At 58.7% G+C, this 22,152-nt stretch overlaps 1 protein-coding gene across 2 annotated transcripts in view; it reads left to right on the top strand.

Annotated features, from left to right (window-relative positions):
• The window catches only part of CXXC5 (CXXC finger protein 5), a 36,539-nt gene that overhangs the window by 12,055 nt on the left and 2,332 nt on the right, over window positions 1-22,152 (top strand). For both annotated transcript variants that reach the window (XM_071443073.1, XM_071443074.1), the window contains exon 2: window positions 17,587-18,678. In XM_071443073.1, the coding sequence (XP_071299174.1) occupies window positions 17,893-18,678 (786 nt within the window). In that variant the 5' untranslated portion in view covers window positions 17,587-17,892. The remainder of the gene's footprint in view (window positions 1-17,586; window positions 18,679-22,152) is intronic.

The raw sequence follows: 22,152 nt of genomic DNA, 5'->3' as shown, positions 1-22,152 counted from the left end.
CTCCTTTCTTCCTGGGGGTGAGCTCTGCTCCTCCTTGGGTGCTCCTCTCCTCCCCATGGGTGGGGGACAGATCCAGACCAGGAGGAGGCTGTGGCTCCAGGGTCTGCATCATGGCCCCACGGGTTCCCCACAATGTGCTGATCCTGGGAGCTGCTCAGGGTGTGCTGATGGCAGAGGGACACCGCTGGGGACACTGGTGTCTCCAAGTGCCATCCCCTGAGTCAGTGCCTGGAGTGGGGAGCAGCTCCCGGGTCCCTCTGGAGCAGATGCAACACACCCAGCCCCTGAGCACCACCCATCATTTACTGGGTGGAAACGAGGAGAAACTTGGAAATTCAGGGTTGGAGAAAGGCCTGGGGGTGCTGGGGGATGGGAAGGGACACCGTGCCCCAGGCCAGGATGAGATATCCTGGGTGATGCCGGGATGCTGAGAGCATCCCTCTGAGTATTCACCCGGGAATGCGGCCCTAGGTGTGCAGAGGGGCTGGCTGCTCCAAAATCCACAAACCCTCCGAGCCCTCAAGGCTGACACTGCCACAAACTCATCTCAGGGCTGAAAATCGCTGTGGGGCTCGGCCCCATCCCCGCGCCGCTCTGCTCCAGCCCCATCCTGGCTGGGGGGGACCCTCGGTGGGCTGGGAGCCGGGGGGGCCGTGTGGTGTCGGAAATCACGTGCGGCCGGGCCTTGGGGCTTTACGGGAAGCCAGGGTTGAGGCGAGGGGCAGCTCCCATCCCCCCGGGATGCCTTGGCCGGGGTTCAGCTCGGGATCGGCCCCCGGAGCAGCTGCCCCGCCGCTTCCCGGCAGGCGCGGGGTGCCGGGGGGGACCGGAGCCGCCATCGCTCCCTCCCCGAGCAGATGGTCCCAAAGCTGCCCCTTCCGCATCGATTACCCGGGCCGGCCGTTTAACGATCGCTTTCCGGGGTTAATTAAACTCTTCTCGCTGAAGGGCGGCTGTACCTGCCTGCAGCCCTGCTGCACCCCCCAAAACGGGGGGGAGGACGAGCCTGTGGCTGGAGCTGGGCTTTGCTTCCAAGCCAAACCTTCATATCCATCCTGGAGCGCGCCGCGGCTGCTTCTCCCCGGGGCAGCCGGAGCAAGGTCAGCTGCCGAGGCTGCTTACATCCCGCTCTGCAGGCAGCACGGGGTGCCGGAGCTGAGGCTGCCGCTGTTTTTGCCTGGCTGCTGCTTTTTTGGGAGCGATCCCCGCGACCTCGCTCCGTGGGGTTGGGTCTGCGCCCACCCATGTCTCTATTCACAATGATTTTGGAGGAAGGCGTCGGGAGCTCGGCGGCAGACGGCGGCTCCGGAGCCGAGCGGGGTCGCAGCCCTGGGATTGTCAGGAGTTGCTGCTTTTTGCATATCTAAATGTGCCCTTTCAGCCGGCGCTCTCGGTCGAAACTGCCATCTTTTGCCTCATTGTCAGCCTCGCCGAGGTTACGCATCGTTTGCTGACTCACAGCCTCCTGCTCTAATTACTCGTTCAACTCCCTCCCCGGAGCCACCCGGCCAGTCCCGGCACATCCCTCCCTCCCTTCCCGCTGCCGGCCGGAGGGCTGGGGCCGGGGCATCCCTGCAGAGCCCCTCCCTGCCCCGGCCTGCCCGCGGGCATTGCCCTTGTGTGGCCCAGCCTCCACTGCTCGCACCCCTGGCACGGTTTTGGGGTGCAGCCGGGCTCTGCAGCTGTGACATCCGTGCAAACCCTCCTCCCTGTACCGGCTCTGCAGCCGTGGCATCCGTGCAAACTCCTCCCTGCACCCATCCCTGCCCCTGGGCATCGCTCCGAGTCTCTAAGAGCTTCTCTCCTGGTTGTCTGCTCCAGCTGCCCACGCTCACCCCCATAACGGTTTTGGGGGTCACACGGGCTCGGTGGGGCTGTCGCACGGCACAGCTGAGCCACCATCCGGGCGCCGTGCCGGGGGCTCCGGGCTGCCCGTCCCCACCCAGGGATGCTCCATCCACCCACGCACCCTCCGAGCTCCCCAGGAGCATCCCGGGTGTGCGGCCCCCCCTGGGCGGCAGCGCCGGCTGGGACGAGCCGCTAAAGCCGTAAGCTGAGCCTCTTTGATCCCCGGCCGATACGATCAGCCGCCGGCAGCTCAGAGCCGGGCCCAGCGTGATTTCAGCGTCGCGGGGATCCGAACAGACGCCGCAATTACCGATGGGATCGGGCTGATCCCGCCCTCGGCCTGCTGCTCCACGCTGGCTGGGGTCCTGTCTGCCAGCAACAGGGAAAGCACCAGCTCTGGCCTTTTTAATGTTGTTATTTTTATTATCAGCAGCAGCAGCAAACTATCCCCCCCATGCCAGGCTTGCCATCACTGTCACGCCAGCGGGAAGAGCCTGCTCTCCCCTCCAGCATCTCCCTTCTCAGATCCTTACACCTTCCAAGGACAGGGGACCCAAACTCACCCATCCCAGCAAGCCAGGGTGATGATGTTCCTTGTGCAGGGGCTCATTTTATCTTTAATTACCTTGATTTTTTATCTCCCCCTGGTTTTGATCAGTAGTATAGAGGCAGAAACAACATCCCTGCAAATCTATCTTGCTAAGGGAGGTGAAACCAAGCCGGGTAATCCGGTGGTAAGGACAGCGCTCCGACGGGTAATGCAGTCGTGCTTGCCTTGGAAGGGGAGATATTTTATATATTTATATACCAAGGAAAAAAAGAGCCGTGGATGTGTTTGCACAGGCTTCTGCCTGTCACAGAATGGTCCAACCACGCATCTTATCTCATAAAGCCATATTTTGGCCCTTTTTTCCCCCCCCAAGAAAGTGAATTTTAAGCGCCAGGAGACAGTGATGGTTTCTTTGGAGCTGTTAGGATCTGCCATGTACAATAAATCTGTCTTAGTTTGTGGATTATTGGCCCAATAGACCGTAACAGCTCTGTCAGCCCCTCCTGGCGTGCTGTGTCCGGCAAGCTCAGCCTTTGGTGGGTTTTCCTGGTTGTTTTATTATTTTTCAGCAGGAATTTGCTAAGGATTTTTCTGTGCCATGTGCGTGTATGGAAGCTGATAGGGAATTCACAGGAGCTCAGTAACGTTCTTTGGTTTTGGGGTGGTTTTTTGCTTTTTAAAAATATTTCCCCTCTGGAAAAACCCAAATGCACAAAGTCCAAATCCCCAAAACAGGACCAAGAGGAGGGCAGAGCCTTTTCTGACAGAGTGCATCCAACCAGGGGCTGCCTCCCCAAAACTTGTGCTGGTTGAGAATGGGGTTTTAGTGACAGAAAGTCCAAATCCCCAAAACAGGACGAAGAGGAGGGCAGAGCCTTTTCTGACAGAGAAAAGGGGCTGCCTCCCTAAAACTTGTGCTGGTTGAGAATGGGGTTTTCATGAGTGGGGTTTTACTGCTTTCCAGCAGGATTTTCCCTGGATGGCCCCACTCCTGCTGGCTGTTGTTCCCAGTCCACTGTGCTTGATCCAAGCCTGGAAAACCAGGATTTCCCAGGGATGGTGTGGGATGATGTGCTGGCCCCTCCAGCCTTACTAGGCTGTGTAACACATGCTCCTCTCACCTCCTCAGCCTGAATTTGAGGGGGCCTGAACCCCCCAGAGTGGGGGGATCTGGCAGCTGGTCCTGGCCCAATGACAGGCACCCCCCAGTCCTGCTGCTTAGGGTGGCTCAGGGTGGTGATGTGGGGTGCAGGTGTGGGGGTGCACAGTCATGATGGGCTGAGGAGTGGAGCAGGAACCAGAGTGGGGTGCAAGTGTGGGGTGAGATGTGGGGTGCAGGTGTAGGGTGAGATGTGGGGGTGCAATCATGGTGGGGTTAGGAGTGGAGCAGGAACCAGAGTGGGGTGCAAGTTGCAGGTGCAGGCAGGGAGGTGTGGGTGCCAGGCTGGTGGCACGGCCTGGGGGGAGTGGGTTTGCTGTAGGGCTGGGAAGGACACACATCCAGAGGCCTGTGGGGTTTGGGATGGGGAGAGAGCAGGCTGAGCACTCGCTGGACAGGGCTGGTGGGTGGAACAAGCATCCTTGTTCTCAGGATGCTCCCGTTTGCCCATTTGTTTGGGTGCTGCATTAACGTGGCTTCCTTGACTGCCCTGGCCCTTGAGTGTGCAGATGGCCTGGGAGATCTGGGTCTGGTGCTGTGACCATCCAACATGGAAAAGCTGCAGGAAGGGAAAAAGACAGTGAGGGGTGCAGGAGACCTGAGGACCAGAGAAACCCATGGCGGGGGTGCCAGGCAGGGGTGCCAGCTGTGGATGCCTCTGAGTCCCCCCGGGCGCTGTGCTGGGGGAGCTGCTCTGGTCCCAGCAGCTCCATAAGCCCATTAAGAGCTCAGGGAGCCTTGCACCTCGGGGGGCTGCAGCAGGGACTTCACTGCTCCAGATTAAACCCCCTGAGCTGAAGCGGGGGTGCTGCTGCAGGGACACAAAGATGCCATGGCCATCCTCTGGAGAGACCCATCCTGAATCCCAGCGTGGGTGCTGGCTGCTCCCCCAGGATAGTGAGGGCTGCAGCCCTGGCACCAGGATTTGGCTTTGTTGCATTGTTAAAATGCATCATCAGGGTGAAAAAGTACATTTTTTTGTCTGAAAAATGCTCAGAGGAGGCTGTTCCCCCTCCGGGTGCTGTCGTTCAGCATCACAGTGTGCAGGAGGAAAGTGCAGGGAGGGCAGGTAGGTCCATCTGGGGTGGGGATGGGGAAGCCACTCTGGTGGAGGGGAACCTGGTCAGGAATTGCTTGGGATTTTTTCTACCTTAACCTAGATGTGCCTCATGTCAAAAGTGTCAGGAGCTGTGATAGTAGGAAACCCCCTTCTCCCTCCCAGATAGGTCTTTGTGGAGCTTGTGGGATGAAAACAGCTTCATCAGAACACTGGGGGACATGTGTGGACAGTCCCTAAAATTCCAGTGGCTCATTCCAGACACAAGGATGGGCTTCTTTTTGTTGAATCCAGCACCACCAAGCCTGTACCTGCTGGTGCTCCAGCTTGTTGAGGGATGGATTCTGTGGGTGCTCCCCTTGCCCAGCTCATCCCACAACCCCTGCTCATCCCTCAGCCTTCCTTGGGCTCATCCTCCATGGATCATGCTGCTGAGGGCAAGGTGCAGCACCCTCTGGCATGGGGAAGAGGGAGGAGGATGGGGTGGAGGAGGCTGGGGAAGCAGCAAGTCGAGGAGGATGTTCATCCTGGAAGCTGAGAGTGGGCAGTGGAGCTCTGTGCTCTGGAGCTTCCCTCCCATGCCAGGAGCTTGGCAGTGCTGAAGATCCATCAGGAGATGAGGATATGGGTGGGAAGATCCATCAGGAGATGAGGATATGGGTGTTGGGTTTCAGAAGGGATGAAAACCCTGATGGGATCAAACCCTTCCCTGGTGAGGGAAGATGTTCTCTTGCAGAGGGCTCACCAATGCAGCAGGAGCAGGCTGGGAGTCCTGAACCCACCCTGGCCTTGCTGCAGAAGGGCTGGATCACCACGTGGCAGACAGCAGCTACATCCAGCCTGCTCCTTGTCATTCCAGCCTGCCACCTGGGAAGGGAGGGGAGGCAGAAGCATTGACATCTAGCTCTAGTTTTAGTGCAGCCCCTCAGAGCTGGGGCCAGAAAGGATCAGTGAGCCCAGACAGACTGACACCCTGCAGCCAGTCCCCTCAAAGCACATCTCCAGGGTGATAAGCACTTTCCAGCTCCCACCAAGTGGTGTTTCCTTCATGCTTCAGCTTCCCCAGCTGAGTCTTGTGGCCCTTCCCTATCTTCCTCTGTGTTGTGGCAGTTTGTAGATGGGTTTTTCCATGGCTGCTCTCCTCCAGCTCATAGAGTGAACCTCTGTTTCTTACTGAGTCCTGCAGCCCTTTCAGCTGAGGGTCCTCCCATCCTGACTCATGCTGTGGCTGCTGATGGTGACCCCTTCCTCCTTCCCAGACCTCCAGCTCTGCTTTCCAAATCTCCTGGGGCTGGTTCTTTAGGACCTGACAGCTTCTCCCACCTCACTTGTGCTTTTTAAAAATTGCCATAGAATCAGAAAATGCTTTGGGTCAGAAAAGACTGTCTCATTCTATCCCCTGCCATGGGCAGGGACATCTTCCACTAGCCCAGGTTGCTCCAAGCCCTGTCCAACCTGGCCTTGGACACTCCAGGGATGGGGCAGCCACAGATTCTCTGGGCACTTGTGCCACACTGACAGGGAATTTCCTGCTAATATCTTATTTACCCCTGCCCTGTCAGTTTAAAACCCTCATGCCTTGTTCTCTTACAACAGGCCATGGTGAGAAGTCTCCATCCACCAATCTTCCACACCCCCTTCATGCATGGAAAGGCCACACTGGGCTCTCATGGCTGTGCAGGACCCCAGGAGAACCTGAGTGTCCCACAGCAGTCCCAGTGTTTCCTGCAGTCACACTGGTGTCTGATCAAATACTGGGCCTTGCTTCAGCACCTCCCTACCCTGCCACCCCATTGTGGGCCTGACAGTTTTCTGGGAACAATTTTCCAGGAACAGTTTTCCTAATAACTCTTGCCAGCAGGTTGCCCAGCAGTGCTGATTCTCTGTCCTCTATTGCCATGCAGGGGAAGGAGGATCCCTTTCATTTGGGCTGATTCTTGGTTCAGAACCAAGAAAGATATCCAAGAGGAATCTCTGAAGGAGAGCTTGGCTTGGGTGTGTCCATGTGTGTCCTCTGGTCTCAGGTGTGTTTGCTCACCTCAGAGCACACTGTGTGTTGGGTGCAGGTCTCCCAGCCATGGCCCTGGTTGAAGCAGACCTTGTGTCAGAGGACATTGGGTCAGTGCTGGAGTGTCCCCTCCATCAGCCAGGACACCCTTGGGGCTCCCTGGTCCCCCAGGTGAGGTACAATCCCTGCCTGTGGCCCTGCTCTCCTGCAGGATGAGATACTGGTGGCTCCCTGGGATCCAGCAGCTGCAGAAGGGAGGAGCATCATCTTCCTCTTGATCCCAGGGTGCTCCCGTTTGCCCATTTGTTTGGGTGCTGCATTAACAGGGTTTCCTTGACTGCCCTGGCCCTTGAGTGTGTGGATGGCCTGGGAGATCTGGTTCTGCTGCTATGACCATCCAACATGGAAAACAAGGAAGGTAAAAAGACAGTGAGGGGTGCAGGAGACCTGAGGACCAGAGAAACCAGCACCTGAGGTTTTCCTTAGGGTCAACCAACATGGTGGAGCACCTGCCAAGCATCCCAGTCCTGGAGGTGCTGGCAGCAAGTGTCCCCATCCTCTGGCACACAGTGTCCTGGGCAGCACCCTCCCCTCTGCCAGCTCTGTCCTCTTGCTCAGCACCCTCCAGCCCGCTCCCCTGTGCTGCCTGTGTTGTCCTGGGCTCTCTGGTTCCACCCCAATGCCCCCAGCAGGATCTGGCTTGCAGCAGGGGTCAGTCACCTGCGATGCCTCAGGGAGCAGGAAGCTCTCGGGGTGCACAGCAGAGAGCTCAGCTTGTGGCTGAGCTAGAGAGCAACAGGGTTTGCTCTGTGTTATTCTGGATCTAAAAGGAAAAGGAAAAAAAAAAGAGATTGCTCTTTCCCAGTTCCTGCATTTCCTGAGAGCAGCCTAGCTCCTAGCTTATCTTCAGACAGCCTCAGGGGTATTCCCTTGGAGTTTGGGAGTTTAATCAGGCATTGCTGGGGCATGTGAACTCCGCTGCGAGTCGCCGTTCCCAGGGAGGGGAGCGCCTCTCTCTCGCAGATATTTGGGTTGGCGTGCCTGGGCTGGGGGCTGGGCTGGCTGGGAACGCTGCTGCCTTTCCTGGGGATGCCACTGGGAATGGCTGGGGGTGCTGACCTGCCTGCCTGCCTGCCTGGGAGCATTGAGGCAGGATGCCGTGGGCAGGGTGGGCTCCCCTGGACATCCCCAAGGCAGGGCTGCCTGGGCTTTGCTGTGCTCCTCTGGACTTTTCATCCCCTCCAGCCCTGCCTCTGCCACCTGCCTCTTTTCCTTTCAAACCCATGGATTTCCTTTGTAGCATCCTAGGTGAGAGCTTCTGATGATGACCTGGCACCCTTCTTCTGGCCCCTCTGGCCATAACCCAGCCCTGCTGCTCGTCTTATTTTGGGTGATTTGGAATCAGAATTCCAGTGGAAATGCCCGACGCCGGGCTCTGCTTCACCGGTGGAATCGAGGGCTTTGTTGCTGGCTCTTTTGCAGGCAGTATTTCTTTTTTTGGGGGCTGGATATATTTCTGGCAAGTAAAATGACGGATGCTCTGTTTCGTTTCCAGTGGCAGCGTTTCAGATTCCTTGCTCCAGGGCAGGAGCCGAGCGAACTCCGATTCCAGAGCAGCTCTGGTACCTTGGCAGCTTAAAGGCCACGGGGTTTGCTTGAGTGACAAGCGGTGCTGAGCGTGGGGAAAGCTCAGGAGAGGCAGTTTTGTGCTCATGCCTTCCATCTCTTGTAGGAGAGAGATCCCACAGAGCAGGGAGGCATCTTTATCCTGTCTTCCTGCTCTGCAGGCAAGCTGGGAGGTGGTGGAAAGATGTGGAGAAGGATGGCAAGCCCCACCTTGAGGGGATGCTCCCTGCATCGCTGCTGGGGAGATGGGGAGAAGCAAAGTCTTGAGGCATTTCTGTGTCTTCTCCCTAGAAACATCCTCTTGGATGCTCTTACCCCAGCTCTGCCTCCCCTTGTACCTGTCTCAGCAGGATAGAATCATAGAATCATGGAATGGTTTGGTTTGGAAGGGATCTTAAAGCTCATCTCATTCCAAAGCTCTGCCATGGGCAGGGACACCTTCCTCTATCCTGGGTTTCTCCAAACCCCGTTGGACATTTCTAGGGATGGAGCAGCCACAGCTGCCCTGGGTGACCTGTTCCAGTGTCTCACTAGTGCCTCTGTAGTGATCCAGGTGCAGGTCTCAGGGGCTGCCTGAGCTGCACCCTGCAATGTTGCTGAGCTCCAACAGGGAGGATGGGACCTGCCAGCAGGGCTGGGATGCTCTTGGGATGCTGCAGTGCTGAGGGTGAGGCGTGAGGGATGGGAATTCACAGCCCAGGGGCTCAGGGCAGGTTGGGGATCTGTCTTCCTGAAGCTACCCAGCTTTTTTTGGCTTGTCTGCATGGATCTGAGACACATATGGGTCTGTGGGCAGGGTCTGCCCATCCCTCAGAGAACTTCCCTGCACTTGGTTTTGGTGACAGAGAGAACCCTGACTGCTGCCTGCCTCCCAAAACCTGTACCCCAAAACCTCTTTGGCCCACTGGGCTTACTGGAAGCAACTCCCCATGGCACCACTGGGGAGGGGATGGTGCCAGCCCTGTCACTGTGGTGAGTTTTGGCTGTGCTCAGCAAGGCTGTGGGGCTGGGAAGAGACCGACTCAGACTCCCTGAGGGCTGTGGGGTGCCTCACTGCCCCCTCCCAAAGCTGAGCTGGGCTTCCCCCCACCAAGCAACCTTCCTCCCCTTTCTCTTCTTCCTCTATTTCCCTCCTGCCAGCGAGGCCAAGCAAAACGCGGTGCTGACCAAAAATAACAACCGCCGGCAGATCCAGACAATGGATAAACCCCCGGTGAGGGCCAGGGCGACCCGAATCCTCCCAGAGGAAGACGGGATTGGGATTATTGCCGTCCTCTCAGACATCTGTCAATGGCTGCAGACCCGCTGTCCGACGGGGCCGTTGCCTTCCTGCTGGGAAAAGTGGCTCTTCCAAAGCGGCTGCCCTCAGGAGCAGGGATGGTGGGATTTTGGGATCTCATCACTGAGCACCACAAGGTTCCCACCACCCATTAATGGCCAAACTCAAATGCACTGAGCTGGCAGTGGTGACAGTGGTGACAATGACACAGGTGCTGGCGTGGGTGCACCCGCCCATCCCAGTGCCAGCTCTCCTGGGATCTGGAGCAGCCTCTTGGTTTGTGCTCTGCCACCATGGAGCTGCCTGGTGGGATATGGAGGGATGAGGTGGGAGCACAAGGGGACCTCTCCAGGCTGGAGCTGTTTGCGAAGATGGCACTGATGGATTTGGGCGCTGCTGGAGGTGGCACTTGTGGTGGCACTAATGGATTTAGGACACAATTGGGGGTGACACCTGGAGGTGGCATGAATAAGTTTGGGCACCATCGGAGGTGGCACTTGGAGGTGGCACATGTGGATTGGAACGCCATTGAAGGTGACACTGTTGGCTTTGGGGCTCTTTGCCATTCAGTATTCCCATGTGACTGTGCCTACAACTTTTCCCCTTGTTTTTAATTACTTTCCCTTCACTCTGCCCATGCCAAGGGTGTCTCTGTGACTGGTTGTAGGTCAGACCCCAAGTAGTTGATGCTGTAATGGCCCCATCTGTTAACAGAGCAATTCACACATCTTAGCCTGGCCTAGGCAGGCCCGTGTGGGTCTCCCTGGGGCGCAGCCACCTTCAGCCCCCCGGCTCTCTGGGGGTCCTGCTGGGATGCCCATTGTTGTTGACATCTGGGGCAGCGCCTGCCCCTGCCCACCTGCCCCCATGCCCTGGGGTCATTCTGCCTCAACCTCCCGGCCCTGAATCACCCTGGTGACCTCACTCAGTGGACAGAACATGGGGAGCTAGTTGGGCCAGAGAGTCCCTGCAGGAAGGTCTGGAGGGGATTAGCAGAGGACAGGGGGTGTTGTGCTGGGCTGGGATTGCTGGCGCATCTCCGGGGCGCTGCCGAGCCGGGGGGAGTGGGCGAGCGGCAGAGCCGTGCCACGGCGCGTGAATGTCAGATGCTGCTTGGCTGCGAGCTGGGCTCGTGCGAGAGCAGATCTGTTCAATCCCATTTGGAGAGGGGGGAGAGGCGGGGGGGGCTCTTCCCCAGGCTCAATCTGGTAGGTTTTAGTTACAGTCGTTTTAGGATTTGGGCAGCGAATTGGTGCAGCTTTGGCACAGGGGGGGATGGATGAGCACCGAGGCTGCCAAGCCTCCCTCATCCCCCGGAATTGGGGAGGGGGGCTCCACGCAGGTGGGTGCAGCCCCCGGGCTGAGCAGCGTGGCCATCACCCGGCTCTCTGGGCAGCAGCTGGGCAAGGGGAGGAGGGGAGGAGGTGCCTGGCGCTGTCCGCAGGGCACCCGCAGCCCTGCAATGCTCGGGTGGACGCTTCAAATCGCGTTATCTCCATAACCGCCCGGCTCTGGCCGCTCCGAGTGGCAGCGGAGATAAGTGGATTTCTAGGGAGCGCCTGGTCGTCTGACATTTAAGACTCCTTAATCCGTAACCACCACCCCGCGGAGGCAGGACACAGCCACATTTCCCAGCTGGGGCAGCCCCGGGTGCAGGTCAGTCCCTGTGGTGGTGGCTCCAGCTGTGCAAGGGCCACAGGTGAGGTTCAAGGATGTGCATGGAGGCAGTGCTATCCCTGGGCGCTTCCTTGTCCTCTTCATGATGATAAGCTCCTTGGCAGTCCAGGGCACATTGGTGATATGCTCTGGGGTGAATCAGGAATCTGGGTGTGGCTGTGCCAGCAGGTTGGGATTCTGCAGCAGCCATGGGGCTACATGGAAAAACCCAGCACCAGTGGGAAAGAATATGCCCTTGCTGGATCCCTGGTGGAGGGAGCCCACTTTGGGAGGTGGCATCACCTCCTGTCTGCTCAGCAGGATGTGGCATGGACTCACCACGCTGTCCCTGAAGATGTGTGTGGCAGGACACATCCTGGCCCACCCTGTGTATATGTCCAGAGTTGCTCCTGGGTCACATCACCAGGGCCGAGTGGCTGCCTGCGAGAAGGAGATGGGTGAAAGCCACTCTGTGCACCGTGATGATTCGCCATCTGCTTCCAGGGCAAACTCCAGATGCTGGATTTAATCTTCCATAGCCTTTTTAATTCAGGAGTTGGCTTCTTAAGATCCCTCAGTGCCACCTCGGCAGCAGAGACAAGCAGAGTGACTGCCACGACTGGCCCTTTGAAGGATGTTCTGGAGCACAAGAGATGAGCTATATCCCTGTGAGCTGCCCATCTGGCAATCTGTCATACCTCGACCTCTCATACATTCACAGCACTACCCCAGCCTCCCCCAGGCCTGGGTGTCCTCTCTTGATGTCTGGAGAAAAGGTGGTGGGTGATGGTACCTTCATGGTATGTCCAGGAGTGGATCTTCTGGCTGGACCAGTTTTTGAGAGGATGAATGCAGAGAGCAGAGCTTGGGGGCGGTTGGGTTGACAGAGATGATGGCTTGCAAATAACAGGCTTGTCTTTGCCTCAGGCACCTGGTTATCAGGCACCATTGATGGGTGTCCTGTAGGGGTAATCGCCTTGGGAGATCATGGGTTGAATTCTCTCTTGGTTCCCCTGCTGCTGGACATCTGGCTGGTGAGGCTGTGATAAAACATCTCCGCCTGTTTCAGCTGACCTGTGTCACCTGGTGGAGGGAACAGCAGGTTTGACTGTGCTGCAGAAATGGGCACCTGGTTGCTGAATCAGCTGGTGTGGTGATGGGGTCAGAGCTGCTGTGAACCTTGTTCTGGTGAGACTTGTTCTCCTGAGCCTTTGACCTGGGCTGCTGCTGGACCTTCTGGCTTGTGGCAGTGCTCCAGGGCCGTGGTGCTGTTCTACCCACCGGGTGTCTCATCCCAGGATGTGTTTCAGACACCAGGATGCCTCCAGGGTGTCTTGTCTCCCCGTACATTGTTTCCACCACCTATGGTGCCATGCTCCTGGCTATCTCAAGGTCCTGTCCACTGTTGGCCAGGGCAGCTGAGGAGCACAGGGACCACCTCCAGCCCCTCTTTGGAGCTGCAAGGGGAAGGTGCCTCCAGTTGCAGTCTCCCTTGACCGACATCTTTCCTGGGATGCCATCAAGAGGGACACACACTGGTGGTGGGTGCCCTGCTTTGGTTGGTCCATGGCACCGCTGAGTCCATCCATCCGTCTGTCTGTCTGTCCATCAGCAGGGGGTGATGGTGGTGGGGAGGAGGTGGGGGCCATGCCGGGCCGGCGGCCACACGGCGAGGGGGAGGAAGTGGGGACAAAACCGCGGCAGAGGGGACAATTGCAGCCTTTCTGCAGGCTGAAAAGACGCCGGGGTCCCTTCCGTCCTCGTCCTCCGTCTGCTGCAGGCGGACAAAGCCACCGCCCCCAGTGCCCACCCAGCGCCCAGGGATTAGAAAAAAGGAGAATTTTGATTTTCTCCTTTTGTTTCCGGAGCCCGGGAGCAGCTCGGCTTCAGCTTTGCTGCTTTCTTCTCCCTTTACGCCGTGTCTGTGCACGGCTGACCAACCGGCGGCTTTGCTGGGAGGAGGGTGATTTATTTAAAATTAAAGGAAAGCAGAAGTTCTCTCTTGAAGATGAGACTTTTTAGGTCGGCGGGAGCCGATGGCTTTCCAGCCATGCAATGAAAACACAGGGGAGCCAGCTGGAATTTGCAGCTTGTCATTTTTTAGGAAAAGCGAAGCTCCTCTCCTGCTCCCCTCTGACAGTGAATGGTGCCTGCAACTGGGGGGACTCTCAGCCGGTCTCCCTGGCTGGCAGGGGTTTTTCCGGACCACCAGAGATGATCCTTTTGCAACCTTTATTTATTTTGGCATTGTCAGGACTATTGCAGAGCAGTCTCCTGTGTGCTGGGGTGCAGGGAGCCCTGGGGCAGAGTGAAGGAGGTGAGGGGTGGTGTGGGGCTGAGAACTGGGGGAACACCCATGTAGAGGAGTACCCCATTTTTTCCCCACCAGGGTCATGGGAGAGCATGGCTGCCTTGCCCCATCTGAGCATTCCAGGCTGGTGGGAGGCAGGTCTTCAGGATGACCCATGGAAATCATAGAATCACAGGATGGTTTGGGTTTGAAGTTCCTTAAAGATCATCTCATTCCACCCCCTGCCGTGAGCAGGGACATGTTCCCCCAGACCAGGTTACTCCAAACCCTGGACTAACTGGGTAGCCCTCCAATCTGGCCTGTAACATTTCCAGGGATGGGGCAGCCAGAGCTTCTCAGGACAACATGTTCCACACGTGCCTTCCCTCACCCTGGGACCCCCTGGCCTTTGGACCCTGGCCATGGCAGGGGGTTGGATGCAGGGGAGGAACAGTGTCCTGCAAAGGCTTGGGAAGCCCTGGTGGTGGGTTGGGGCCTCCCGACCTTGGTGGTGTCCCCTTGAACCCTGGCGTCCCTCCAGGCTGTTAAGCTGCCCGGTGCACAGACCCGGCCGAGGGAGCCCATCACGTGCCCCTTAATGCGGCGGCCGGCCGGGACTAAGCACCTTCTGACAGGGACCCAGATGACGCTGCCCGGCGCCTTCCCCAAGGGATGGGGGCCGGAAAAGGGGCAGAAACGGGACGGGGGGGGGGCCCTCACCGTCTTTACTCGGGTCAATCATAAAGAAGGGATTAAGATCATTAATTCCTCCCCCCGCTGCAATTAACGCCGGGGCCGGGCAGCGGCTGGCGAGGAGCGGCGCTATCTGCTGTGCTGGGTGGTCCCGCGGTGTCAGGGTGGGGGACCCCCCTTTGATGTGAGCTAGCCACGTACCCCCAGCACCCCGGTGTGGGGACAGCGTGGGGACAGAGCCGTCGCAGCTGGCACGGCCGCGGTGTCCGGCGCCTGCTGGCGCGGTGGCCCCGGGGGCTGGAGGGCAGCGCCGGGTGGCTGCAGATGGTGGGAGCTGGCGGAGGCAAAGCGGCGGCCGGGACAATGGCGGGATTGTGCGGTGGCGCCGCTGGCACGGCTCGGCACGGCTCGGCGCCGCACCCCGTGCCAACAGCGGGCACTGCCTTGCGCCGCTGGGGCTGAGCGCGGCCACGGCGCCGTGCCCGGTGTCTCCGTGGGTGCGGGGAGCCGGCCCCGTCCCGCAGCCGCGGGTGCCCGGGGGCTGTGCCAGGCTGTGCCAGGCTGTGCAGCCATCGCGCTGCTGGGAGGGGGTGGCCAGCGGGGCTCAGAGCTGCCGGCACCCGATCCGTGTGGCATGGTGGGACCCGCCAGGGAGGCTGGACGGTGTGTGTGGCTGCAGAAGAAGATGGGAACTGGTGGAAATGGTCACCACGCCGTGGCTTTAGATGGTGTCCTCCCCACTCTGGCACCTGGAGCTCGCTGTGGGACCATGGGGGGACCCATGCGGGCAGGACCGAGCTCTTTGCAGAGCATCTCCAGCAGTCGAGGCTGGGGAGCCGCCTGTGGCTCCCCGGCAGCCCTGCGGCACGGTGGTTCCGATGCCCCGGGGGGGTCGGGCAGGGTGGCACGGTGGTTCTGATGCCCCGGGGCGGGGGTCAGGGTGGCACGGTGGTTCTGATGCCCTGGGGCGGGCGGGTGGGCAGGGCAGCACGGCGGTTCCGATGCCCCGGGCAGGGTGGCACGGTGGTTCCGATGCCCCGGGGGGGGGCGGGCAGGGTGGCACGGTGGTGCTGATGCCCCGGGGGGGGGCGGGCAGGGTGGCACGGTGGTTCTGATGCCCCGGGGCGGGGGTCAGGGTGGCACGGTGGTGCTGATGCCCCGGGGGGGGGAGGGCAGGGTGGCACGGTGGTTCCGATGCCCCGGGGCGGGCGGGCAGGGTGGCAGTGCCGGGCCGGTCTGGCCGGGCCCGTGGCTCCGTGCACGGCGCGGGGCGGGCGGAAGAGGCGCAGGGCCGCAGGAAAGGCGGCCGCGGGCAGGCGTGAGATAACAGCACCGGGCGCTTTATCTCACATCCTCCCGTCCGGTGCTTTTCCTGCCGCGCTCCCCGCTCCGGCCCCAGCGCCCGTTGCTGTCGGCACTAAGGTGTGACCCGTCCTAAGGTCCCCAGGGACGGGTCCCCCATCTCCCTGGCAGAGGGGACGGGTGGTTCAGCTGCGTGGCAGCAGCTCGCCCATCTTCCCAGCACCCCGCCATCCCTTTGGGGTGCACCCCGCCTCACGGCTGCCCAGCATCCCCCTGCCTGACGCGGAGCGGGATGCTGGGGAAGGGCAGCCCGTCCTGCCGCCGCAGCCCTCCCTCCCCACGTGGCCTGGCGAGCTCCCGGCTGGAGCCCAAGCCCTGCATCGATCCGCGCTGCATCTTAAATCCCGCAGCAGCTGAAGCAAGCGGTTTTCAGCGCCAGGGCGGGGGGGTTTCTCCGTGGGCGAGCCGGCTCTGGCACCGGAGTGAGACACCGGGGCTGCTTCCGCAGCCGGTACCACGGTAGTTGGCACAAGGACCTTGCCCCCATCAGCGTTTTAGGGCGATGCCCGAGCTCTGTCCATGGGAAAGGGTCCTCCCGGGCTGTTGTGGGGTTCCTGGGGTTGCACTGGAGAAGGGGATCCAAAGGGTGATGGATGAGCAGGAATGGGGTGTGGGGGTGCAGGGATGCCCCTCGCTCTGCTGCATCACCCCTACACAGGAGTGAGGGTCTCAGCAGAGCTCTCCACACGTGGTCACATCCCCGTCTGGGCCCTGGAGAGGAAGGTGCTGGGATAGCCAGGATGGAGGGGTGGGGTGGGCAAGGGGCCTCCTCCCAGTGCCACCCTCCCCCAGCTGCCGCCGGGGTGGGGACGTGGGTTCCTGCTCCATTAAGCCCTGCAGCTTTTCTCCTCTAAAGCCTGATTACTTGGCGGTGCCTGTGTGCGTGCGTGCTCGGGAGGGAGGAGGAGGAGGAATTTCACAACAACAAGTGTTTGCAGCCACACTGGACCCAGCTGCCCCGGAGTTGCCCCAGGGACAGCAGCATAGCATCCGCTCCAGGAAGGCTCTTGCTGTCACTGCTGAGCTCATGGCACTGCTGGAGCAGCTGGGCATGTGTGCTGGGCATGCTGGGGCATGGCAGGAGGTCAGCACCGGGGCTTGGAGGTGGATGCTGTGGCTCCCTATGGGGTTGGAGGTGGGCACTGCAGCTCCTGATGAGGCTTGGAAGTGGATGCTGCAGCTCCCTGTTTGGTTTGGAGATGGACACTGCAGCCCTTGGTGGGGTTAGGAGGTGGACACCATGGCTGTCCATGGGATTTGGAAGTGGACATTGCAGCTCTTATGGGAATTTGGAGGTGAACACCATGGATGCCCATGGGATTTGGAAGTGGATGCTGGAAGTGACTCAGAATTGGATGGTGCAGCTCCCTATAGGATTTGGGGTGAACACTGCAGCTGTTGGTGGGGTTCGGAGGAGGATGCTGTGGATCCTTGAGGCACTTGAAGGTGGACACTGCTGCTCTCCATGTGGCTTCCTTCCCCTGCCCAGTCCTGGCTCAGGGACAATGGTCCAGGAGGAGAAGGAGGAGGAGGAGGAGGAGGAGAAGGGGTGCAGCCTAGCCTGAGCTGGGTGAGCAGCATCCCTGGGACTGTGGGAGCTGGGCTGTTGCCTCCATGGCACTTGGCCTGGGGGACAAGGGTGGCTGCAGGGTGGGAACAAGGCACCCCTTGCATGAGCTCCAGCTCCTGGCCCGGGAGCATCGTGCTGGCGCCTGCGGTCCCGTCCGGTGTGGGGCCGCACGCCGCTGGAGCAGAGCGGGAGATGAGCCCCGTGACTTCCCTGGGGCTGCTGTCCCTGGGGGAGGAGAGCCGGGCACAGAGAGCCTTTAAAGTATCAGAGTGCCATTGCTACCAGGCCAGGACTTCCCCTGTGACCCCCCACTTGTGTCTGGATGGCGACCCTTTTAGAGAGCAGCGGAACGGATCTCCACCGAGGTCCGTTCCCTGGAGTTCCTTTGTTCGCGGCGCTGAGATTTTCATGGCAGGGGGAGGAAGAGCCGCTTTGAAAAGCCTCTTGGCTCTTGCCAGCACTAACTCTCTTTTCTTTTCTCCTTGCAGAGCCGCGTGGTGTGTCCCAGAGCCGCAGAGTATGTCTGTGCACTGAGAGCACCCTGAGTCCTCCGCAGCCAGCGCGGGAGGAGACGCCCCGTTGATGCGCGGCCCCGTCTGAGCGTCCCCGGTGGCTGGCGGGCCAGTGCTACCAGAAGGGCTTTGGGGGTCTTTCACTTTGGCATTAGGGTGGGTTTTGGGGTTTTTTGTTGGTTTTTTTTTTTTTTGGTTTTTCAGTTTTTTTTTTTTTTTTTTTTTTTTATTTTATTTTATTTTAAATTTTGGGGTTGGTTTGGTTGTTGTGCTCCGGGCACCATGTCAAATTCGGGCTCCCATCAAGACACTGGGAACAAGCCAGAGACGGAAAAAAATAACCAAGATGACTCTCAACCCCCTGTCAACTCCGAGAGGAGGAACAAAAGTGGAATAATAAGTGAACCTTTGAACAAAAGTCTTAAGAAGTCCCGTCCACTCTCCCACTATTCCACCTTTGGTAGCAGCAGCTCGGTAAGCGAACATTCAGAGAAAGGCAACCCCTTAGCCAATGGCAACGATGCGATTGTGGATAAAAGTCATTCTACCTCAAAGCACAAAAACATCTCTAGTATGCTGAGCAAATTAGACCGGATGTCGGAGCTCTCCTCAGAAGGACAGACCGCCCTCCAACAGTTTGCTCAGTCGACAGAAATGCTCAAAAGAGTGGTACAGGAGCATCTTCCTCTAACAAGCGAGCACGGGACTGGTATCTCTGACATGGAGGCAGTCTCAGCTGCAGAGACAATGAACGGCCCCTCTGATTTTCCTTACCTGGGGGCTTTTCCCATCAACCCAGGCCTTTTCATTATGACCCCTGCCGGCGTGTTTCTGGCAGAGAGCGCGCTCCATATGGCTGGCTTGGCAGAGTATCCCATGCAGAATGAGTTGGCATCTGCCATCAATTCGGGGAAAAAGAAACGGAAAAGATGCGGCATGTGCCCGCCCTGCCGAAGACGGATAAACTGCGAGCAGTGCAGCAGTTGTAGGAATCGCAAAACTGGCCACCAGATTTGCAAATTCCGAAAATGTGAAGAACTCAAAAAGAAGCCTTCTGCAGCACTGGAGGTAACCGGCCCCTCTCAGGCACCCTAACCCCTCCTCGGGCTGCGCTCCTGGGTTTGGATCTTGCCCTAGATAATAAAACACCTGGTACTTCTTACTTTTTTTTATTTTTCCCTTTTCCATTAACAGCTCTCACCCTGAGATGTGTGCTCTGCCCAGTGCCCCCAGTCCCCACTCCCTGCTCTGTACTGGGGTTGATTGATGTGGGGAGGAGGGCTGGGGTCTCTCCCTGGGCACTCTGGACTTTGCTCTCCCCTCTGCAAGCACAGGCAGCAGTGGGGTGTTGGTGACAGCATCCCCTGTCCTCAGCTCCCTGAGCTGGGGAGCAACATCCAACCCCAGAGCAGGGGGATGACTTTTTGGGGCAGACCTTGGGGTAATTGGTGATGTTGAAACCTGTGGCCACAGTTCAGCCAAAGCCCAGCCCCTCAGCTCACTCTGCTCTGAGCAGGAGCACAATGATCCCTGCTTTTGGGAGCAAACTGCTGCAGTGTGCACTGGGCAGCATCCCCAGTGGAGTGGCTGTGCTGGGTCTCCCTGGGCCAGGATGAGTGCCTAAGGCAGCAGCTGGATTTCCTGTGGCAGCAGCGCTGCAGTCCCCACTGGCAGCGCTCCTGTTCCAGCACCCAGCAGAGCCAGGCACATCCCTGCTCCTGCTGGGGATGCCCAGGTGCCCTGGTGTGGGCCAGCTGCTCGGGCTGTCACTGCCCACCATGGCCTGCTTGTGGATGTCCTTGGCTTTGGAGGAGAGCCATTGGGTTGAGGTCCCACCTTGCCAAATCCACTGGGGAGGTGTGACATTCACGTGGGGACTACAGGGAAAGTCTGGTGGCTTGGGTTGTGTGGGTCTGAAACTCATTAGGGGCTGTGGGCAGCTGCTGGTGGCGTGGTGTGCCTTGGGGCTGGGTGCCAGCAGGGCAGGGGTGCCCCATGCACACACTGCTCTGGCAGAGCCTCCTTCTTCCTGCACACCCAGGTGTTGTGCTGAAGCCAGGCTTGATTTTTCTGTGAGCAGCCCCACTCTCAGCCATGCTGGTGTGCTTCCTCCTTCTGGTGAGCACATCTCCATGGAGAGACAGATAGGCTAAAAAGTCACCTGGACACCAGCTGGATCGTGCATCCTGGCACAAGGGCTTTGCCCATCCTCTGATGGTCCAGATGCAACCAAAGCCCACTGCTCCCTTAGCCACGTTCTACGTTTTTCAATTAGCATCAGCTCTGAATGAATACTGAAGGGGAAAAAAAAATCTATTTGGGCGGTGGGGATGAGGAGAGGGGGACTGTGTCTTTCAAAAACCGCTGTATTGCTAAATTATATTCTTGTTCTAATTTGCTGAGTCAGTGATCTGGAAAAAGGGAGAAAGGGAAAAAAAAAGTTCATTTCTCCCAAAGAGTCCTAAAGCGGGTCAATAGACTCAGAGCTCGCGGCAGCCGGAGCAGTTGCTCCCTTCTCCCAGCGCTGGGTCTGGGGGTGATAAATAGCACCAGGAACCCAGAGAACAGTCACCCCTGTGATGGATTTCCCCATCTCATGACTGGCTGGGAAATTAAGGCCACTGAAATAGGGCTCTGCATCTGGTAGAGCCGGGCCCCACCAGAGATGAGCCCCATCCCCCTGGGCATGACCAGGTGTGTTGAGGCTCTAGAGCGATGCCACCGTGCAGGTGGGATGGATGCCTGGGCAGGTGTGGGTCACTCCAGGGTGTCACCATCCCTTTTTCATGACAGACCAACCCTTCCCTCAGAACATCCACTCACACTGTATGTTGACCTTGGTAGGGTTGTACAGGCAGGGACAGGGACACCATGACCCCAGCTGATGTCCCAGGTGACCTGGGTCAAAGCTGGGTTGTTGAATCTAACCTGTCAACCAGCCTTGCTCATACACTGGGCCAGCTGTAGGGCAACCACCAGCACCTCTGCTGTGTTGGGGACCTGTCTGAGGGGGCCAGGATGCAGAGTTCCATGGACTGCTGGTGCTGGTGGGGTGCCACCACACCCCTGTACTGGACACTGGGACAGGAGGGGCCATTCAGTGGCCCTTGCTATGGGGCTGAATCATTCACAAGGCTTTGTGAAGCATTGTCTCTGTCTGTGGGGGGCAGTGCCATTGCCCCCCCTGTGGAAGGACAGTGACTGTCCTGCCACCCCTGTGCATCCAGAGGAGCATCCTTGGAGAGCCCACACAGGGGCTGCAGCTACGATTAAACATTGATCTAAAATCAAGCAGTAAAAAAAATAGAATTAAACCTTTATGGTGGTGTGAAAAAACAGGCTAAATCCCTCAGTGGCTGTTAAGCTTTATCTGCACATCTACAGAGCCCGAAGAACCGGTCACTGCTGGTGTCCCACTGTGCTGGGGCTGCCTGGGGCTCTGAGACTGGCCAGGCCAGGTGCTGGGAGCAGGCAGCAGCACGTCCCTGCTCTGACCAGGCTCCTCTGGGCTCTGCCAGCCCCAGCAACCCTGGCTGATGCTGTGGGGGCTGCTGGCCAGCCCTGCACAGGTCACCCTGGCCTTGTCTGCAGAGCTGTAGGTCACATGAAGGCCATGAATAGTTGGGATTTGACTCATCAGAGCTGTTCTCCACCCAGAGAAGCCGTGCTGAAGAGCTCTGGTGCTCCTGATAGAGCTAGTGAGGGTCACTGTCACCCTCATGTCAGCCTCACAGACTCTGGCCATGGAGGACAAGGGGTGAGCGTTTTAAACTGAAAGAGGATAGATTTAGGTTGGACATAAGGTCGAAATGTTTATGATGAGGGTTTGAGGCCCTGGCACAGGGTGCCCAGAGAAGCTGTGGCTGTTCCATCCCTGGAAGTGTCCAAGGCCAGGTTGGATGGGGCCTGGAGCAACCTGGTCTGGTGGAAGGTGTCCCTGCCCATGGCAGAGGATGGAATGAGATGATCTTTAAGTCTCTTCTAAATCATTCTGTGAGTCTGTGATTGTGGGGATGAGGGGGATCTCTCCTGGGCATCCACATTAGAGCTGGTTGTCCATCTTCCTTTAATAAGAAAGGAGCAGAGGTATTTATCAGACATCTCCTTCCAGACCCATGAGGAGGTTCCTCTCTCTCCCCTCTATCCTCTCCTCTGGGGTGATGGATCTGGCTATGTGGCCCATGCTGGAGACTCCACCCTGCCCTGTTCTGCACTCAGTGCCTAGGCTGGGATCCAGCGTGGTCAGGGTGGAGTGCCACAGCCCTGTGCATGGCTGGGCACAGGCACTTGTGCCTTCCCAGGTGTCTGATTATGTGTTGTAGACACCTTGGGGAAGGGGTGATGCTTGTGACTGCCCCAGCTCAATTTGCTCCCTGACATGGGCTGGGAGCAGGACAGGTGGGATCTGTCAGCAGCCTGGTGGGCACCACCAGCTCCTGCCCATTCTGGCCCCTGTGGCCCTGCCCTTGCCCAAGCCCTGTGTTTGGGCTGTGCCTGTGGAAGGGGACACCCTCCTACAGGGATGGGGTGATGCTGCTCAAG

Source organism: Agelaius tricolor, unplaced genomic scaffold (genome assembly GCF_023055355.1).
Source record: "Agelaius tricolor isolate 1412-34295 unplaced genomic scaffold, bAgeTri1.0.p SCAF_18, whole genome shotgun sequence".
NCBI lineage: Eukaryota > Metazoa > Chordata > Aves > Passeriformes > Icteridae > Agelaius > Agelaius tricolor.
This window is presented reverse-complemented; position numbering and strand designations above follow the sequence as displayed.